We start from the raw sequence: 20871 nt of genomic DNA on the forward strand, positions 1-20871 counted from the left end.
CTTCAGTCATCAGAGCACACAAGGTAGTAGTTTCAGACTGGCTGCAGATGCTGAAGGCTATTCTGGAAGAAAGGGGGTTTTTACAAGTTTCTGTGTTGTATGAGTATATATTTTTTATTTTTCAGATTACAAAGTGATCTTTTGATTCTAGTTTTTGATGAGTTTCATCAAATTGTAGAAGGATTTCCATTGGATATTGGATTTTTTCAGAATATGTTTATTTGGTTTTATTTACAATTTCATGTTCACTTCTTGAGTATTTTTTCTCCAATTTATTATTGGTATCATTCCTAATATGTTGCAACATTTAGCAGAATGTTAAGATTTTGGGTTTTGGTTGTTTGGGGTTGTTTAGCTTTTCTGCTGAGATATGGACTGAATGTTGGACATGGATAAGTCAGTTATTTTGAAATAAGTGTCCTTTGCTGCATATTGATGGCTGGATTCAGCTGTCCTTGTTTGTATTTAATCTTCCTTGGGAAATCAAGCATTCTGAATAGTTCCAATTTCAAAGGTTTTTGGTGATTTTTGCCTAGAATAAATGCACTGATCAGATGCACAAAAGTGAATTATGTGTCACTTTCATAAGATAGTGGGTTTTTCTGGCTGAAATATCTGGTTTGTTGTCAGGACTGGAGAAGGGGACCTTAACTAGGAGATTAAAAAAAGGTTTCTATTTTATGTACTGTCTACCATTTCAAGCTCTTACTTTTGGATCTTCAGTTGTGTCCTTTACAGGTAGTCCAATTATTTAAAAAAAAAAAAAAAAAAAAAGTAGTTTAGCTGTAATATTATATATCATCTTCCATACATCACAGACAAAAAAATAATTTTCTTTGTTGCAGAAGCCAGCTACTTCAAGATCACCTCTCAGAAGTTTACTCTGTGACATCCTGCACAACTTTAAAAGTTGTTTTTCTATTATTCCATTCTTAATGATTAGATCTTGGTGTTTTCCTTGAAACTTTTACACTGAAAAAGGAAAATTTTACAGTGGGATTTTTGCACTTTCTCTCTCCTTCCCCTTTCACCTCTTCCAATGACTAATATCATCTTTTTTCTTCCTGTAGGCTGAGCAGTTGAATAAGATTGAAGTCATGCCTCCACTTCAGGGCTGCTTTTTCAGCTTTTTAGTGTAATGGCATTTCCTTTGTCTAGCATCTAGTGAGGCAGCAGCATCTTATTTCTTTGGGATTTTATGTCCTCTTTTTCTTCTGAGAATTGTAAAAACTTGGTATTTCAAAGATTTTTCTGATCTTCCCAAGTACCTCAGTTGTTTATAGTACCACAAATAAACTTGAAATCTCTCTGATTTCTTGTAAACTTTTTTTTTTTCCAGTTAATGTGCATACATACTTAGCTAAAAAAATCCTTCTAAAAGATGCACAACAGTGGAAAAAAATCCTCTTTGTAGCTTCAGGGTAATAGTATCAATGTAGATACTTTATCAGAAAAGGACCAAAACCACAATTAGGAGAAAGAATGGAGTTGGAGTTACAAATGGGAAGATTGTCAAGATCTGGACAAGTCTCAGAACTGCTTATAGGCATCTGGTTCTTGGTGCAATCACAGAGACATCTCTGTGACATCTGAAGTAGGTGGTGTGTTGAAAGAGAAATGTGCTCTTGCTGATCAGATACATCTTGACTCAGAAAGGTACCTTGTCTACTTTGTACTTTGCTCTTTCTTAAGGCTGTGCCTTATATGATGCGGAATGAAGGAAACACACTTAACAAACACTCTTCTTTGGTTAGTCTCTTGGTTTTATGAAATTGCTGCTGTCTGCATAGAACAGTCTATAGTGGACAAAAATGGAAAAGCCTACAGCCCATTTCCTAATTACAAAACTAAACCAAACAAAACCAACCCAACCAACCCCCCCCAGCCCACCCCCTTGAGAAGTCATGTGGGAGGAAACAAGAGAAGATCCAGGAACCACTGTTGGTCATTCTGAGGGGATGGCAGATGGCTTACCTTGTTCTTGTGGAGAAGGTGATTTTTTCAGCTTCTTAACAGAATTGGAGAATTAGGAATTGACAGCATGGGAAGAGGAATACATGGAGGAAATGTTTGAATTAAAACAAAATAGTAAAAATTGAGGTTTTTTTCTTCAGCAAAAACTAAACTTTTTATATCAGTTGAAACAATGTGTTTCTTGGTTCAGGCTGGTGTATTGTACCTTACTGGTAAAGCAGGCTAAGAACATACACTCAGCTACTGCTGCTGGGCTAAAAAGTGATACTTTGCTGAATGGTGGCAATTGCTCCTTTTGGTCATATGACTCTATATTGAAACAGCAGTGTTTAGTTGCTGTTGCCCCTCCAAAATAAAGAAATAAAAGCTGCCTCATTCCCAGTCATAAGGTCACTCTTCCCAGAAGTAGAAATTGCAACACAGGCATTAACTGAATTGAATTTTGATTTTTAACTGAGAGCTGTAATGTCTGTCTTCCAGTTGTGATCAGCAGATGGATCTGTTTCAGTTTATATTTAAATGGTTATAGTTTCCAAAAGAAGTAGTAGGTAAAACCTCCAGAGGGGGCTTACATTTAAAATTGCATATGATGAATGCCTCTTTGAAGTGGTCCTGCACTGTTGTTAGTATTTCAGATAATCGCTAGTTCTTCTCTGTTTCACAACAGGGATATTCATTGTCAGTGTGCCTTTGGAATACAACATCTTACTAAATGCGAGCAGTCCCACTCTACTGGTGAAGCCAGTAGGACGTGCGCATTTTGCTTTTGTCGATGGCCTAGATCCCTACACCCTGTATGAGATAAGAATACAAGCATGCCAGAATGGTAAGATGATTTTATAAGACTCACCTCTGTGACTGGAAGGGAATGGAGATTTTCCAGATAGATTCAACTCAGCAAAACAGATAAAATCTTATTCCTACATTGGAGTCAAATGTTTACCTAGTAAAAAGAAAGCCTAGCCCTGAATGAAGCATTAAATATTTCTCTATGTTCTATCATGAATATTTTAAATGGAGATTTAAAAAATGTATTTTAGGTAATATGTGCCATTTTATTAAAAGCTCTTCACAAATAGCTTAACAATTTTTGAAAATGTGCATACAGAACAAAATCTGTTCTGTAACTGTTCACCAACGAGAAGTGGTAATCATAAAGACAGGAGAGAAGAGCCCAAATATGACAAAATTCCTTGGCTTTAATGGAAATTTTCAAAATCCTATTGAAATAAAACCATTTAAAATGACACTTTGGAACCAATTCTGTCCTCACCTGCACTGGTGAAAATCAGGAGTAATTCATCAGTGGAGTTGCAGTAATTTAAATGAGTATTTAATAACAAAATGAAGCATTATTTCATTAGGAGCTTTTTTACTTGACATTCATTTGCTTTTACTATATTTTTTGTTGATGAAGAAGCTCTCATCACTAAGCAAACTTCTGGTTTTCTAGGTGGTTGTGGAGTGGGTGGTCAAACATATTCAAGAACTGCTGAAGCACCTCCTAGAGAATTGAGCCCACCTGTCGTTAAAGCAATGGGATCTGCACTCATAGAAGTGAAATGGGCACCACCTAAGAAACCAAATGGCATCATTACGAACTACTTTATTCACAGGTAAATGCTTTCATCACCTCAGATTCTTAGTCTTATTAAACTGTTCATTTCTTTATTCCTTGATATATGAGGAGGTGAAAAAAAGTGTAGAAGTAAATGCTAAAATATATATTACCTTTCAAATGCTAAGGTAACATGCTGATCTATGGATGAACAAGTTGAGAATAAGAGCTGAGACAAGAACGATCTTCCTGATCTACAAATGACAAAAAGCAGGTGAAAATATTTTTTTAAAAATTCGAAGGGACAGACAAAAATTGTAAGATAGATACTCTCACCATGTTTACCCAGACCACTAGGTACATTCTTCAGTCCTCTCTGATAGATAGTTAAGAATTTTGGAATGGAAACAGGACTAATTCACCACTTCTGAGATTTTTAAAAGCAAAGAAAAGTATCTAGGTTTCTAACACAGATCAGTTCCCCAAGATAAATTATGTTCCTTGCTGTTTGTACTCAGCTGTCTAGGTGGTTGACTGACACATTCTCACTCCCTATGAGGAGCTTCGTAAGCTCTGAGTGAAGATTCTTCTATATAGGTACTGTGTTTAGGGAAGTATCACAGTAGCAGAGTACTGACATCTGCTGTGCTCATTGACCCTTTTTTAAAAGCTCATTGAGGGACCTTCTTGGTTAGCTTCAGAAAGTCAAAGAATATAAAACTCAAACTATGTACTGGAGAGGAATTTAAACTCTAAATTTCTTGGTTTTCCCAACTCTAAATATGTGTGGCAAACAAATGCTGGGCTGAACCTAGCCTCCCACAAAGAGTTTGGGACATTTTATTATATTAGAGCTGTGACTGAGATGACAGGGAATCGAATTACCTTTTGGAATCAGCAGTGATAATTAATATAAATTCACTTTTGCCTTAAACACATTAGTAGTCTCTAAAAATTCCTGCTCTCTTAAAATATCCTTTTGTTTGCTTTTTTTTAATTGTCTGATCAAAAAAACCCAAGTTCCTCCCCTGTATAAAGAGGAATAAAGTGTACGTTATAGCCCAAGACATGTCTTCACTCTGTTGGTTTTGTAAATAAAGCTGATGATTACTGCTGCTATTCCATGGCAACCATAGAAAGGGAAAACAGGAAATATAATGCAGAAAGCCTGCTTCAGTGAAAAATACTGTAAATTGAATTTGACAGCATTTGATGGCATTTGATTATTCTAGTCACAGCCAAACAATGATATAAAGAGTAATATGAAACAGAATGTGTTACTGCCTAGCAGACTCAAAAGCAATAAACCTTCCTCCAATGTGACACAATCACTTCACAATCATAATTGTAGCCTGTTTGATACCTCTGAGTACAGCAGAAGGGCACTGACTGACATAGATACATTTTGTTTTTTATTTAAAGTGAAATGAAAATGGCGCACTGGGGCTCCAGATACAATCGTTATATTCACCTACATAGGCATGAATCACTTGGCAGTTATTTCAGCTGAAGTTTAAATGTGCTTAGACAACAACAATATCAAATCTTTCTCAGATAGCTGCAAAAAAATCAGAAATGGGATGTAAGCATATAGTTCTTTTTCATTTTGTAGCCACACATAACCTTACACTGTTATAGCAGCAAGACTGCAGTATTTCTATGGGAGGTTATGGCATGTAATTTCTTCTTCATCATGTGCCTCTTCCTTACTGCATCACCACCAAAATAAATTCATTTAACTCAGAATCTGGAAGGCTTGGGGAGCTAGTGTGTGTGCAGATCTTTGCATTAAAATGGCAGGACTCATGCTTTCCTCTAGAATCATAAAACCATGTGCAAATTTGCAGCCATTTTGTTAAAACCAAAAAATTAAAATGTTAGTTTATGATGAAAGAGGTGGTGATGTTTTATTTTTAATTCATATAGCACTTTTAAACACAGATCAGAGCTTTTAAACATTTTTAGCAAGGACCACAACTTAGAAGAGATTGTGAATGAGAAAAGATCTGGTTCATGAGACAATCACCCAATCTACTTCTCTTCCCATTCATCATTACATAACATCCCTGTGACAACCACAGAAATTGCTAGTCTGGAAAAATAATATTATGGAAATAGGTGATGTATTTCTTGCTGTATTTTAATAAGATATAGGTCACATCAGCTAATGGAACTGCTCTCTGTTGGCCACCAGCATGCACTCTATAGGATGCACATGAGATGACTCTTAAAGAAATATTGCCTGTAAAATTATAAGTATTTTGGTTTGTATCTTGCTTATATCTTGTCTGAATTCTGTCAAAGTGTCTATGTCATATTCAGTAAAGATTATATTATTTAGTATATATATGTGTGAGATTGTAATGTAGCTCTCATTAGCCGAGCAACCCTGATGGTGAAAATGTAGCAGAAAAATTAACAGGCAGTTTAAGACAGAGGGCATGTCTCAGTGGCTGTTGACTGTTGTGACTTGCAGTGTAGAGGCTTCTAGACTGACTCTTCAAGATTAATTCATTGCTTACCCTTATACCCTTAACCATGAGCTGCACCAAAGACAGCTTCCAAAGCACATACATTAGTAGATGGTTAAATATAAGAATCCTTATGGATTAGTATGTCACTAAGAATAAGAACTCCTGAAGGGTTTTATTTATACCCATAATTGATATAATACCTAATTATTACAATACCTAATCTAAATGAGCATAATACATGCAATAATCTCAAATTCCTTTTGTTCACTTTTTGACATCAAAACTTGTTTAAAAAAAAAAAAAAGAAAAACATACAAACTACATTAGAATAGATTTGTTGAATTCAAATGGTAAGTGAGGCTTCTTTCTTTAATTGGATGTGAAACTGTAGAGGGGGATCATTGCTGATGTTGCATTATTCCCCCACATTTGACAGTGTGATTCCACAATCGTTTGAATTTTACCCCAGGACTTCTCAGTGTTTCTAGAAATAACTCCCTACCACTCTTAAGGAAAACAGCAGGCACTGCTAAAACATGTACTTTTGTTGCATGGTGAAAGGTAAACATGTGAAGAATAATTCTGGGTTGACCTGCAAGATCTCAGGGATTCACTCAGTCTCCTTCCACGTTAAGAAAGCTGAGGGGTGAGTGTTGCAGTTAGTGTTGCTGTAGTCCTCTGCATACAGCTCTATAGTTATCTGTCACAAAGGAGATTATATTCTCCTCTTAATGTCATCTGGCTCAGATTGGCAGTGGGACAGGGAGAATTTGCCCTTATAAAAGTAACTGTATCTGAGCATCTTTAAAATGAATGTAAGCAGCAAATCAGACTATGCAGATTAAGAGACAGCTTCCAGTTCTTGGAAATGTTATTCGCCTTTGCAGCTCATTGTACATAAGAAACACTTCCAGTTAAATGAGCAGCTGAATCTTAAATCTTAAGACGATTGAAATGATTACAGACTGTTCATCCACTTCTGTTCAAAGTTTATTCATACATGAAGATATTCTGGTTTTTAGCACTACAGATGGAACCATTTACCTAACCATAAGTTTCATTCATTAAATATTCAGCAGTAATAAGATCTAAATACTTAACCAGACTACATTGTACAGCTTTGCTTGTGGATGAGCTTGCAGTTGGTGGCATATTTGACCTTTCAGTGGGAAAAACAGTTTATCACTGAGTTTTGAAAATTTATAACACATAAATTTGTGTATTCATTTAAGTGCCATACTGCTTGGTCAGAAAACACATATTAAATGTGGCTATTGCACTAAAATATACTCTTTGCACTTACCTACAGAGAATTTTTTAGGTATGATTTTGAGTACACAGGAAAAAGACTATATTTTTAGGTGCAGGAGAAAGACATAGTAGTGATTCACCTTTCAGAATTATGTGACTTGCATTAAGTCAGTGAACAGCATCTAGGGAGAGTTCTGCAGAAGGTTTAACTTGCCATTACAATAGAGCATGGGGAAGTGCATTCAAATTAGCTGATGGAATATTGGTGTCAATGGGAAATTTTGTACCCCAACTCTTCCAGACATTTTGTCGCAAGAGAGAATTGCTAGAGAATCTTTCCTGCCTGTTCTACCTGCCATTCTTCACCCAGTTCTGCCAACCAATTCTCACTATCAACACATTTTATAATTTGTGTATTTCACTACACTAGAAATATTGTACCTCAAAACTTGTCTTTTTTTAAAATCCTCCTTTAACCCTTTTAAACTAAACCGTCTCCATGTAGTCTCTTATCTCAGAGTTTAGCAAAAATTCTTTAGCTTCATATAAGAAAATGTATTCATGCATGCCTTATATACGCGTATACGCAAAGGATGAATGAACAGTTGTGTATACACATGCATTCATTATATTCTTCATATTTTCATGTAAATACCTTGGTATATATTATTACGAGCAGCTAAGATTATAAGTTTTAAAAATTGTTGCATTTTGTATTTTAAAGTAATTCCTGGGTTGATCTAACAAAATACAATTCGACAGAATTCCATGAAATACAGATTTTCTCTTGCCAAAGAAATGTTCTTCAGCTATTGTGTGTGTGTAGTGATGATGACACCCAGTTGTCAGACAAACCAATCTTACTTTGCAAATTTGCCCTACTTGCAATAAAAGTGGCAGATAATGTAATTTGTTTTTTGTTGTTGGCATGGAGGGTGAAAGTGCTTTTATGTTCTGCAAAGGCCAAGGTTCCTGTGAAGAGTAGGGGAAATACTTAAATTCATGTGCAGTACAGCACAACCGTCATTGAGATTTATCACAGTGTTTAAATGTAACCAACTTAATTTCACACAAACATTTTTATGCCAAGTGAAAGAATTGATTTGATAACTCTGTTTTGAAGATGAGTGCTTGCCTTATTACAACTATTGTAAATTATATACTAGAAGGGGCCACATTAGAAAGGGGCTGAGGATCATCTGTAATCTCCTCTGATACTCAGAATATCACTAGGTCCAACACAAGTGGATCTGTAGTAGAAATGCTATATATACATATATATATATGTCTGTGTGTATGTATACACAGATATATATAGCTATGTACAAAAATAAAAACCCATTCTGACCAAACCCAAGAGCCTATACAGTGAATTGTCTTCATATCTTAAGTTTGCATTTTGAAACAAAAACAGCATTGGAAAAAATATGTAGTTTATTACAGAAAGCACTACTTGTGATATTTTTAATGAGTTTTTGTGCTGGAGCTGCAAATTCTGCTAAATTTATGCACAAGGGATTACTTATTCCATTTGCAAGAACAAATGAGATATTTATTGTGAGCAAATCAGAATTTAAAAGTGCACAACTTTGGTTTTGAGAGCATCATAGAATATTTATCCCTTGTGCACTAGGTAACATTTTTGTCAAATAAATTTGTCATAAGTTTTCCATAAATGAGGGGTCCTGAGGTGAGTACTTCCATAAATAGTTTGTTTTTCAGAAATGTTGAAAACTTGCACCCATATTGCAATCCACGTCATTAATTAGCAACTACCTATGGATTTAAAATTTCACAGTCTAAACACTGATTCTCATATCTGGTGCATTCTGTCTTAAAAGGGCAATATGCTATTGTATTGCTACGCTGCTACTATGGACTGTGACAGCACACTTGTTTGTCATGTTTTATAGTATTCTTCCAAATAAAGGAGAATAATTAAATGATTGCCTCAAAAATGTTATCTTCACTAGCACTTAACACAAGTTCAGGGAAATGCTTTTAAGATGCAAAGATAGGTAGGCAGTTCTTTGTGTGGGTGTGTAATTATAGCAATCAGTTCTGTACTTTTCTGAGGTACAGGTTGAACTTAGAACTTCAGGATCTACTACCATGGGACTGTTAAAGTTGTTTTCAATTTTAAACACATTGCCTTTGATTTAATTTCAGACGTCCTGTGGGCAGTCAAGAAGAGCTGCTTTTGTTCATCTGGGCTGAAGGAGCTTTGGAATTTATTGATGCATCCGATGCTCTACAGCCCTTTACTCTCTACGAATATCGTGTCAGAGCTCAAAATGCTGTGGGGTCAGTGGACAGCCTGTGGGCTTCAACCCAAACTCTGGAGGCTTCCCCAGGGGGCATGGAAGCCCCTTGGGCACAAGCAACAAGTGCATACTCAGTGCGGTTGAACTGGACCCAGCCTGTCTCTCCCAATGGTGTTATATCTCTGTATCGAGTAGTCTATCAAGAAAAACGCAGCGATCCAACATTTAGCATCCCAGCTGTTACAGCACTAACCGTAATGGTAAGAACTGGACAACAAAACCAATTTTAAGTTGTTTTTACTCTGCTTTGATCTCTATGGTATTTTAAAATTTCATTTAACACTGATTGGAAAAGTGGGGTTGCCAGTTGCCAGTAGTTTTGTTGGTTTAAATTTTGTGTTTGGCCCAAATGAAGACTGAAACATTTCAAATTAATATCTAATTCCTGATAGAGGCAAGTAGATTACTTGAAATCATGGATGGGTCATGTCTGAAGGAATTAAGCACATGCATCTAACTTTGTCAGCCTCCCTCTGAGAATACCGTCCTGAGCTTTTTGTCTGACTCTCAAAATAGTTTCACAGGATCTGCACAAAGAACAGCAAAGTCAGTCCTCGTATATAATTCTAGTTTTGTAATTCAGTTGGAATCACAAAGTGAATTCATTAGTAATTACATAGTTCATATATACAATGCATTTGCATGTTCCCCTTATAATTCATCAGTAATAAAAGCAGAATTACTTTTGGTTTCATTACATGTACTTATATTAGAATGTTACTTTGCACTGCTAACATGTCTTTCCTTTCAAGGAACTTTCCAAACATGAATGTCTGTAAATATTACATTTCTATTCAGTATATGGAGGGAGAGACTCAGGAAAGGGCGGATTGTTTTGTGAACTGACTAGCAATGTTATGTAAATCAGTGACAGAAGTGGTTATGGTTTGTGCAGTTACCTCTGCTCCTCCCACCTATAGACTACATTCTAGTCTTTCTATAGAAAGACAGCTTATAGATAGTAGAAGTGAACTGCTGTATATTAGGATAACTGCTGTACTTGGCTGTCTGCTGAAAATAAATTTTAAAAAATGTTTAAGGAGGTTATAATAAAGTTGGGTTTCTGCAGCATTGCCACCTCAATTTCATAAACCTAGAATTTTCCCTAAATGATATTCACAGGCCATGTTTGTACTGAGTAACACCAGCTCAGTAATCTTACATACTCTTGTGACCATATAGTTCCAAAGCAGTTTTGTGTCTAGCTTTCTGGAACCCTAAATGGATAAGGTTTGTAATACATCTTTTTCTGAAAAAGAAAACAGGTCCTGAACTGAATGATAGGAGTATATTCTTTTGGCTTCTGAAATAGTTACATTCACATTGTACAGTATGTTAGGTTCTAAAAAATGGATTGGGATTTAAAGTTATTGAACTTCAGTAGGATTTTGGCAGTTAGCTCCCTTAATTTGTTTTAAAAAATATAATCATAATCATAATTGTGATGGGACACCTAAGATTTCAAAACCAGTGAAATGACAGGGCTTCTCCTAATACTCTGCTTCAGCAGCATGCAATGTGTTGCAGAGCATCGGAATTGACCTGGCCGGTCATGCATTGCAATGTCTTCTAAGCATGCCAACAACAACAGAAAATGTCCAAGATGGTTGTATTGTGGGTAATAAAACCTACCAAAATGGTCTTTTAAATAATGTTGCCACACTGTGTTTCTTTAACAGCATCAGCTAAAAGCCTTTTAAATTGTAACAAATTATTTACTGAATTAGTATTTTCCTGGCTCCAAAATCCTTTATTTTTCCCAAACACTATCCTGAATCAAAATGACTGTGCTGGTTTGACCTTGGCTAAATGCCAGGTACCCACCAAGTTGCTCTATCACTTCCCCCCCTTCCCCCTTTTTTCTCAACAGGGCAAAGAGGGGAAAGAAAATAAGATAGGAAAAAAAAATCCAACCCTTGTGGGTAAAACAAAAGCAGTTTTAATATAAGCAAAGCGAAGCAAAGGTCCGCACGCGGAAGCAGAAAAGAAAACAGATTTATTCTCTACTTCCCATTAACAGGCGATGTCGGGCCTTCTCAGGAAGCAGGGCTCCAACACGTGTAGTGGTTGCCTCAGAGGACCAAGGGTGACCCCCACCCCCTTCCTCCTTTCTCCCAGCTTTATACTTGAGCAGACGTCATGTGGTATGGAATATCCCTTTGGTCAGTTCGGGTCAGCTGTCCTGGTTGTGTCCCCTCCCAAGATCTTGCCCACCCCATCCCACTGGGGGGGGAAATGTTGGAAGGAGCCTTGGTGCTGTGTAAGCACTACTCAGCAGTAGCCACAACACCAGTGTGCTATCAACATCCTTCCAGCTGCCGACATAAAACACAGCACCATGAGGGCTGCTATAGGGGAAAACCAATTCTGGCTCAGCCAGACCCAGTACAATGACATTCTGGCAGCATATGTATAGCTCTTCTACTAGTGTTCCAGCAAAGCTGACTTGCGTGTTTTTTTCTACTGTTCTTTGCTGTGAACATTTATTGATTATTATTTTTGCTACCCTTTTTTAATTTTAAATATTATACTACCCTTTGGGGAGAAATCTTTCTGCACAGCTCTTCCATCAGTTGCACTCACTTTAAGCTGTTGCAACTGCATTAACTCAGTAGAGTTGTTGCTGATTTATACCAAGGAGCTGAGATCTGATTCCTACCTCTTCTGAATGTAGCAGAACAGCTAAAGCTTTGGATCAAAGTTATTGACATAAAGTGCACAAAGTCCTGTTATCAAAGATATCTTTAGGAGGTCAGGTCAATTATCCCAGCAGGTGAAAACCTGGACACCAACTTTCAAAGTTATAACACCTTAAAAATAGAATTTTATCATGAAATTGCTGATAAACCCTTAACTGTAGCTTTGTGAATGAGACACTTTAATTAAAATGTAATTTTATTGAAGGAACTAGCATTCCAATGATTAAGCTTCTGCCCCTTTAAAATATAGCTTTCAGGGGTACTAGGCTAAATCATTTAATCTCCTAAAGCATCTCTATTGGAGCTCCCTCGTGGGATACACCATTAGTCATTCTCTCACACAAGCTTCCATGTTGCAAGCAAGACTTAAAGTATTAAGCGAGCAATGAGTTTGGTCCTTTATTTAATCTGTTAGACTCCATTCTTATCCCATTAGATCATTCCAGAAAAAAAAAACCAGTGGTGGAATCACAGTAGCCAACCCCACCCTTGCTCTTGTCAGTTGCTCCCTGGTTGCCCTCCACAGGACATAAAGCTTGACCAAATCCTAAAGGAGAGATACAGTCCTTGTGACACTGCAGGATACAAATTAAGCACTCGCTAATATCCCTGCAGACTGTTCTAATTTGACAGCTTCGTTTCCATCCATTTCTAGAGCCAAATGAGAAGCATCTTCTGGGTTTTCAAAGCATTTGACAGACTTATCCACTCTACCTTCCCAAAATGCAACTATTCACTCCCCCTTTAAGGTGCATTAATCTGTATTTGAATTGATGTGTCAAAGGTATGGCTGTCTGGTACCTTAAGGTTATCACTGACCCCTTGAAATTTTACACTGGCTATGGAGTTAAAAATGGAAACTCAGTTCTGAGAGCAAAAGCTGCTGCCACTCAAATGAAAGGGGGATTTCCCTGCACTGTTAGAAGCAAGTGAAGTACATGTGAGCCATTTTGATGCTTGGCAGTTAAAGAGCAGTGTCACCCATTTCCCTAGCTTGTTTGGCCAGGAGTGTAGTGACAGATGTTAGGTGACAGCGAGTTAAACTGACATTCTGGTTTATTTGCAGAGCAAAGTCAAGTCAAGACTGGTTACAGCAGTACAAGTGTCTCCCGCAATGTCTTCACTGTTCATTTTAACCCTCTAACGCAAGAAAGATATTTAGTGTCTTATTGACAGCATTAACATGAGACAGGTGTGTTTGTAGAGGAATGGATTGACAGTACAGTCTCATTTACAGAAATCTGCATAAAGTGACTAGATTGTCAAAGCAAGCTTCTCACTCTTGTGAACTTAGGGCTTAAGCTTATGAACATAGGACCCAGAGCTGATTTCATTATAAAGCCAGTACCTGCCAAATGGAATCAAAGCATCACAGCTCTTTACCTGTTGTATTCCAAATGTTGCTGTGAGGTAAAACTGTGGGTAAGTTTGGACTTTTCCTTGGTAGGTGTTTTATGGGTGTGTAATGCTGTTTCTTCTATGACAATTAAATCAAATATTTGGTTGTTTGTCATGAGCAGGAGAATTCAAAGCCAAGAAGATGAGTAAAAGATGTAAGAATGTGTAGCTGTTAGAATGTGCTTGGAGAAGGAAAAGCATCCACAGATGAGGGTTATAAAGAAAAATTCTGCCTGCTATGGGCAGTGATACCCATTATTATTATGTAGAATCAAGGCCTTGGTGTGTCAAATCGGCCTCAGCAGAGTGTAACTGAAAGTACAATGTGAGTAGAATGTGCTTGTTACAGGATGCAAGAGATAGGTGTAAGCATTATAGAGGCCTTATTCCTGGGAAATCCTACACCTGTGCCTACCTAGAAGTACAGGTCTGCTCACAATGTGTTTTGCAGTATGAGGCTCTCAGGCCAAATACATTCTACAAGGCTTTTTTGGCATAGCTATGTCAGCTTGGGGTGTAAAAAATTAACACGTCTTTTAGCTGATACCACTGCACCAGCAAAGCCTTTGGTTTGCATGCAGCTCTGCTAACAGTTGAGAACACATGTTGGCTTAGCTCACATTATTTGGGGAGATGGTATATAACTACACTGGCCAAGCTCCTCTTGGCAGATGCTTCATCCGTGGTAGGGAAATCTGTAGACATATTGCAGAATAGCAATAATGATAGAGACTTTGTTAGGAGGATGAGGCTTTGGCTTGCGTGATTATGTTGTTATAATCAGACAGTAATTTGTATATCAAATATATAACCAGAGTAAAGGTAATAAATAAAGTCACTTGCTGAAAAACTCCATAGAAAATATATCAGAAATAATCTTAAGTGGCCAGTACTGCCATATACACACACCTCCTATGCAGTATTTTAGATATCTGGAATCTTGCATCCAGAGTTAGTTCCTTTCTATTCATCACATTCAGAACTACTTAATATATCCACATGTGATCGTTCATTTCTGTTTCCTCATATAGACCAGTGAGCATTTGGTAGCATTAGAGATGAGACACCACGTAGTTATTAACTTCCTCGTACATAACATTATTCAGTAATGCAGTATGCAGGACTGTGCATGACAACCTCCTTATAAAAGGAGGAATGAAGATCGTAGCCCCAAGAATAAGAAAAAATACACCAAAGAGAGGGACAGGTGAAACTTTTTTCTGCATGCCTATTTCAAATGCCTGGAAAATGGACAGCACTCTAAAAAAACCAAGATGAGAGTAAATGGAGGAATCCCTGCACATGCCATAAATTCAGAAGATGTGCTACTTAGCAAAGAATGAAAGCTGTAAACGGCAGTGGAGGGCAAAAGTTAATTAGGCTACTGTGCTGCTGTTAGCGAGTGGAAAGTAGCCACAACCAGAAACAAGATGGCTGCTCAGCAGTGCCCTAATACAGCCAAAAGATCATATCCTTAGCTCTGCAAGGGCTTATGGGTTAGGGGGAAATCATACACAGATGACTAATTTTTTTATGGTTCACAGCCGATCAAAGTGAAATTCAGCAGCTGTTCAGGACAAGTGACCACTCTAACGGCTGTAATATAACCTGCTAAATAGAGAGGGAATTGCATGAGAGCAAGAGGTTAGCTGTGATTATCGGCAGGTGAGTGCTTTATTGAAGTTGAAAGACCATTAACATTGATGGAGTAATTATTTCAACTTGAAAGTAATTACCTTGATGGGTGATAACTTCTCCAGCGTTCCCAGATTTGATTGGACCAAACAATTGTGAACTCTTGAAGCCTAGAAAAATATTACAACAATACTGCAATGTTTAAATTACTGAAACCACTGTTAGAGTATTTTAATTATGCCTAACAGTGAAAAGATTTTAACTTACAACAACTGGTGACCTCTCATGTATAGAGACATTTGCTTTCTAATTCCAATGAAATGACCCACACCTACTACGTGTGTGCGGTATGTGATGGGCTTGCAAATGAATCATTTGATTTAAATGCAGTTTTTAAGATTCAAAGCCTCGTTAGTGCAGTTTCAGGAAGGGCTTGTACTGGAAGTGCTGTAATTGTTTTATTTGCCAGGAAAGCCCAATAATATAAAATGCTTCCTGTGTTTTGATCTCTAGGCCTGTTAAGCTTACACAGGATGATAAGTGCTCCTTCACATTGAAGGCTGCTTAAAAAAAAAAAAAAAAAAAAAAAAAAGTGAGGCAATCTGTGTCTCTCAGATTCTGTTGTTTCCATGCTGCTGCAGAATATGCTGGATTTGGCACTACAGCTCTGTTTAAATAAGCATTTGGATTGGCACTATGATGCCCCTCCAGAAACTGATTAAGTGCTTCAGTAAGCCCCACCTATCAAGACAGACATGCAGAATTGCCTGATGAGAGCAGCAAGGATGAAATGGCTTGTTGCACAACTTTGTTGATTTTGAAGTACTGTGGTAATAGAACAGGATGAAAATGTGAGAGAGAAAGAGGGAGGCTTCAGCTCTTCTGTTTATACCATCCTTGCTGTAACCAAGGCCACTTCAGTGTCTCCTGGATGCTTTCAGCAGCCACAGAGACATAACTTTAGACCCTGCTGGAACTCTGCCAAGAATGAAAGAATCTTTGTGAGGTAGGATGAGGGAAAGGTTTGTCAGGTGTCTGTGAGGTCTTAGTATGTTGTCAGGCAACTGGTGATTTGAATTAGCGAAGGTTACAGCAAAGGAGTTTATTTCATTACATTTTTTCTTGAATATTTTCTTCCTAATTCAGTGTGCAACATGAAGTTAACATAACTTTGCCCTTTGATACATTTTTGGACTAGAAGTAAAAACACTGATAGGGTTATGTCAGACCATGCCTAATCACACACTCTCGATTGACTAGACCAGAGTGCCTGGATCAATAGGTAATTTTTTCTACAAATAAATTAGTTACCTATTTGAAAATATCTGGTGTATTTTATCCTTGGGTTTCTCCTTGTGCAAGATCCAGTTTTCACCCATTCCATAGGTCTTTTTTTTGCTGAGTAAAACACATGTAGAATTAGGTCTTTTGAGGGATATTTACAATGCATGACTTCAGGCATCTAACCTAGTTAGGAGCATGAATGTCCTCTATAGAGCATGAAACCTCCAGAACATTGAAGGCATGGACATTTACCATCCTTGGGCTGCAACAGGTCACATGAGACTGCTTTCCTCTAGCGTGCTTGTGTGCCACTACTGGCATGTGTCAGTCAAAAGAAGGTGGTTGATTTTAAGCTGATTAATCAGCTGGTCTTTTCTAACCCACACAATGGGATTATACAGGTTGACAGATTTAAATGATGGTACCCTCTGACAGAAAGGTGGTGGTGGGCAGCAGTCTGGATGTGGTAATCGTTTCAGTTTGTGCACCTGCAGTCATAAGAGAATGGGTGACCACATGACAAAGCCTGAAGGCAAGTGCCTAAAGTAAGATTGTATAAATGCTCCATATGCCATTTCTCTATGTTTTTGAATATGCTTTATGATGTTTTTCCATAAGTAAGTCTTGCATTTCAATTGTGAGAATAAGATTAAGCTAATCAGGCACTGTAGAAAAACACCATTGACAGGATGCTATCTAGTTTGTAAAAACAAAACAAACAAGACAGAAACCCCACAAACATTCACCTTCGTAAGTATAATTTGATAGGAAGATATAATATGAGGGACATTCTTCCCTTTGTGCCATGCTGTGTGTGACTGCACTACATCTGCTTTTAAAACAAGGTTTTGGTAATCTACAGATGCTTTTTCATATATAAGTAGGAAATAAAAATGGAGAAGGAGGAGGCACAAATTTGTTGGGCAATATGTACAGCTGTTTTTCAAATTAGATATCTGTTTAAAAACGCTTAATTGGATTTGACTAGATTTTAATTCATGTTTAACCAACATTCTTAAGTAGATGTATCAGACAACTCCAAGATAACTCTCTGTGTTGGAAAAGTCATAGGGTAGCTTCCTGAAATCCCCAGGGTACTGCCCAACAGCTACAGATACAGGAATTCTTCAGCTGATAATTGGAAAAGCCACTCCCATGCCCACATCCTATCACCCTGCCCCACTCCCCTCCACAGATAAGGTCTTTTATTCAAATTGGCTGAGAAGTGTTATGTCATATGCTTATATTTCACAGGGAATTTTAACAAGCAATGGGTAATTTTAACAAACAGAGAATCCTACCTCTTTTTAAAAAAAAACCCAAGAACAAGCCATATGACTCGTGGGAATTGGTAATATAATATAGAGCCTCATACCGCTGGGGACTCCATTTGAATCTAATCCAGGTCTACAGTCACCAAAGTCATTCTCATCAAACAGCCGTGGGGTGTCCTACGCAAGATAAGTTTAGTATTCTCAGCTGACCTCCTGTCCTTTCTCTTTACTGCTCCCTTTTGAATCCATTCCCATCACTCAGCTTCACAGCCTCATTCAAGCTCATCTCCCCTATGCTTGTTGCAGTTTTCCATTTTCTGCCTGCCAAGTGACCTCTCTCTCTCCTCCTTTCAGACTTTACAAAAAGCACTGGAATGCATGTATAATCTTGCCACACTCCTTTTTTAGGGGGCGAGACCCTAATTCCTGCACAGTGCTAAAACATGAGGTTTATCAACAGAAAGCTCTTTGGGAGTGGGAATGGGTGTCTGTCTGTTAATTTACAGCACTATATAAATATTATTTTTGAGACTATAATAGCAATTATGGTGAATAGGGGCCAGATGGCCTCTGTATCTAGAAAGCAGAATGGCAGTGTATTTTTAATGGACTTAAATGTTACTTTTTGACAGGAAACTAATATTAAATTCTGTGTTGTAGGTGCCTGTTAGGTGAGTATGGTTCTGAGTTTTGGTTTTTGTTAAAGTAATTACTAATGTCATGCCTGGATACTTTTGCCCACTAAAGCCTTGTTCTGTGGTGGGGTCTTTGTTGTTGCTTTTTTTTTTTTTTTTTAAGGATGGTTATTGATCTCTTGCTGAGCTGAGGTTTCAGTTTTATGCCAGATAGTTTGATTAATGGGTTGGTTTCTGTAAGTGGACTGAATGGGGATAGGAAGCACAAGCCGCTCATGCCGCCAACCCTAACTCCGTCAAGACGCATAGCTCATTATGAAACAGTTATCAAGTATACATGAAAAATTAATTGGGCTCAGTTTGATTCTGAAAAGGATCAGCTTTCTACTTGGCGGTCCCCCCAATCTTTCCAGATGTTGCACGCTAGCCCCTCGAGAAGCAGCGAAGGGAGATGTATTAATACATTGTATTGATTAGATCAAGACCCCTGACAGTTATTTGTAGAGATACCATCTGGCTGCTGTTCGAATTCCTTCACCAAAAACAGGACGTGACATGTTATTAATCTCAACTCTCTAAGTATAGACAGTTGCCTTTTCTGCTAAACCGCATTTTACCATTCCGTAGGAGATGGAGGCAGACCTGAAGGGTGCTGAAATTAAGGTTATTACACAAATTGAGCCATATGGTCCAAATATTTCAGCAAGAAAATTGCCAGGCAATAAAAATTGCTCCTGCCTTCCTAATGGTGTAAATTACAGTTTAACCATGGCTCTAATGATGTCCTTCTGCCGCGCTTAACTACTGTTACATGAAGGACATTGTTTTAAAAATATAAAAAACAAGTAAATGCCAGCAGCGTGTTTTACAATCTGTTAGTGTGTCATTAAGAACACTGTCAGAATTACATAAACATAATGGCAGGCAACCTAGCATACAAAAGAACGAGTATGGAAATAGAAAGTGTCTTGAAAACTCCTTTAGCTCTGTAATGTCAAGAGCCCTTTCCCTTCTGGAACTTTTCCAGTATGGGAAAACGTGGCTGCTTATTTATTCCAGTTCTCACACAGACTCTGATGGAGATTTAAAAACAGAAAAAAAATTACTGAATATTCCAATGCATTTTGAACCAGTGACAATAGAGGGGTATAAATTTACTATCACATTATACTGTAACTGTATATAAAGTTAACTGGGTATGAAAAAGGAATCCAAAATGTGACTCTCTTTTCAAACTGAAGCATTGTTTTCATTCTTTTAGATCATAATGGGACTTTCTGTTGTTTTTCAGATTGTTCAGAGAATTGCAGAGTACTAAAATGGTTTCAAAGCTCAAAAGCTCTGTGAATTTTACTAACAGAGTTAGCAATCCTAAAAATTTATTTATTAAAAATAGCTGTAACTTATTTGTTATTAAAACCAAAATGAAAGTAGTTATCCAGTCAGCAGATACATTAGTGACTGATTCTGGTGATTCATCATACAATGTGGAAATTAAATTGTAAATAGATAAAGTGAATAATTAGCCAATGAGACTTCATTTCAAAAACACTCATCCAACTATTCAGTTTGTAAAGGAAAAACTCTGAGATGGCCATACAAAGAGGAAAAATAACATAAATTTATAATAAATGCTATTTGGAATATTGAGTTTGACCACTTCTTCCACTTTAAACCATGGGCAGATTTTAATGGTTCATATATGCCAGACCTTTTGGTAAAATAACATAGCACAAACATGGTACCAGCTTGGGATCTGGCTGACTGGGTGCACATCAGTGGTTCGGGGGAGGTGCACTTAGAGTGGTCTGTACCAGTGTTGTAGAAGTGGCTGCTGGAAACCAAGGGGTCCTGCACCCCACCACTGTCACCCTTCCCTCCCTCCCCACCTTGGACCACGGTGCTCTGGGTCTGCTGAGCAGGTGGAGCCGCTGCCTCACCCACTCATGCACCTTTGAAGACAGAAACTTCCACACCCTTGCAAGGGCACCCAGTTCCTGCTAGATCTTCATGCTGGTTAAAATGTGTCCTGACAGTGTTGAAAACACAATGAGCAATGTCGAACAGATGAATGGAAGAGGGGAGATTGTGAGTTAGCTGACTGGGTTGGCTGGTTAGTCAATGAGCTGACAGGCAGCTCTTGCATTTGTCTTCAAACCCAGCACAGTTTCTGAATCGTGTGAAGATCTCATTTGTGTGTGGAACAGGGAAAAGATGACAGGGGACTTTTACTCTTGATAAATTTAAATTGAGCCCAAACCAGACAGCTAATCAGATTCAATAAAGTTCAAAACAGTCTTTATATCTGTCCTTCCTGCTTCTCCGTACCAGTACAATCACAAATGAAAGCACCAAAACATAAGTA

The 20871-nt window shown here is 37.7% G+C and overlaps 1 protein-coding gene across 1 annotated transcript in view; it reads left to right on the forward strand.

Annotated features, from left to right (window-relative positions):
- The window catches only part of USH2A (usherin), a 390731-nt gene that overhangs the window by 324792 nt on the left and 45068 nt on the right, over window positions 1-20871 (forward strand). The window contains exons 58-60 of the mRNA XM_074817915.1: window positions 2642-2800; window positions 3428-3590; window positions 9427-9781. Coding sequence (XP_074674016.1) covers window positions 2642-2800; window positions 3428-3590; window positions 9427-9781 — 677 coding nt within the window. The remainder of the gene's footprint in view (window positions 1-2641; window positions 2801-3427; window positions 3591-9426; window positions 9782-20871) is intronic.

The sequence above is a fragment of the Strix aluco genome, chromosome 3 (assembly GCF_031877795.1).
Source record: "Strix aluco isolate bStrAlu1 chromosome 3, bStrAlu1.hap1, whole genome shotgun sequence".
Lineage (NCBI taxonomy): Eukaryota > Metazoa > Chordata > Aves > Strigiformes > Strigidae > Strix > Strix aluco.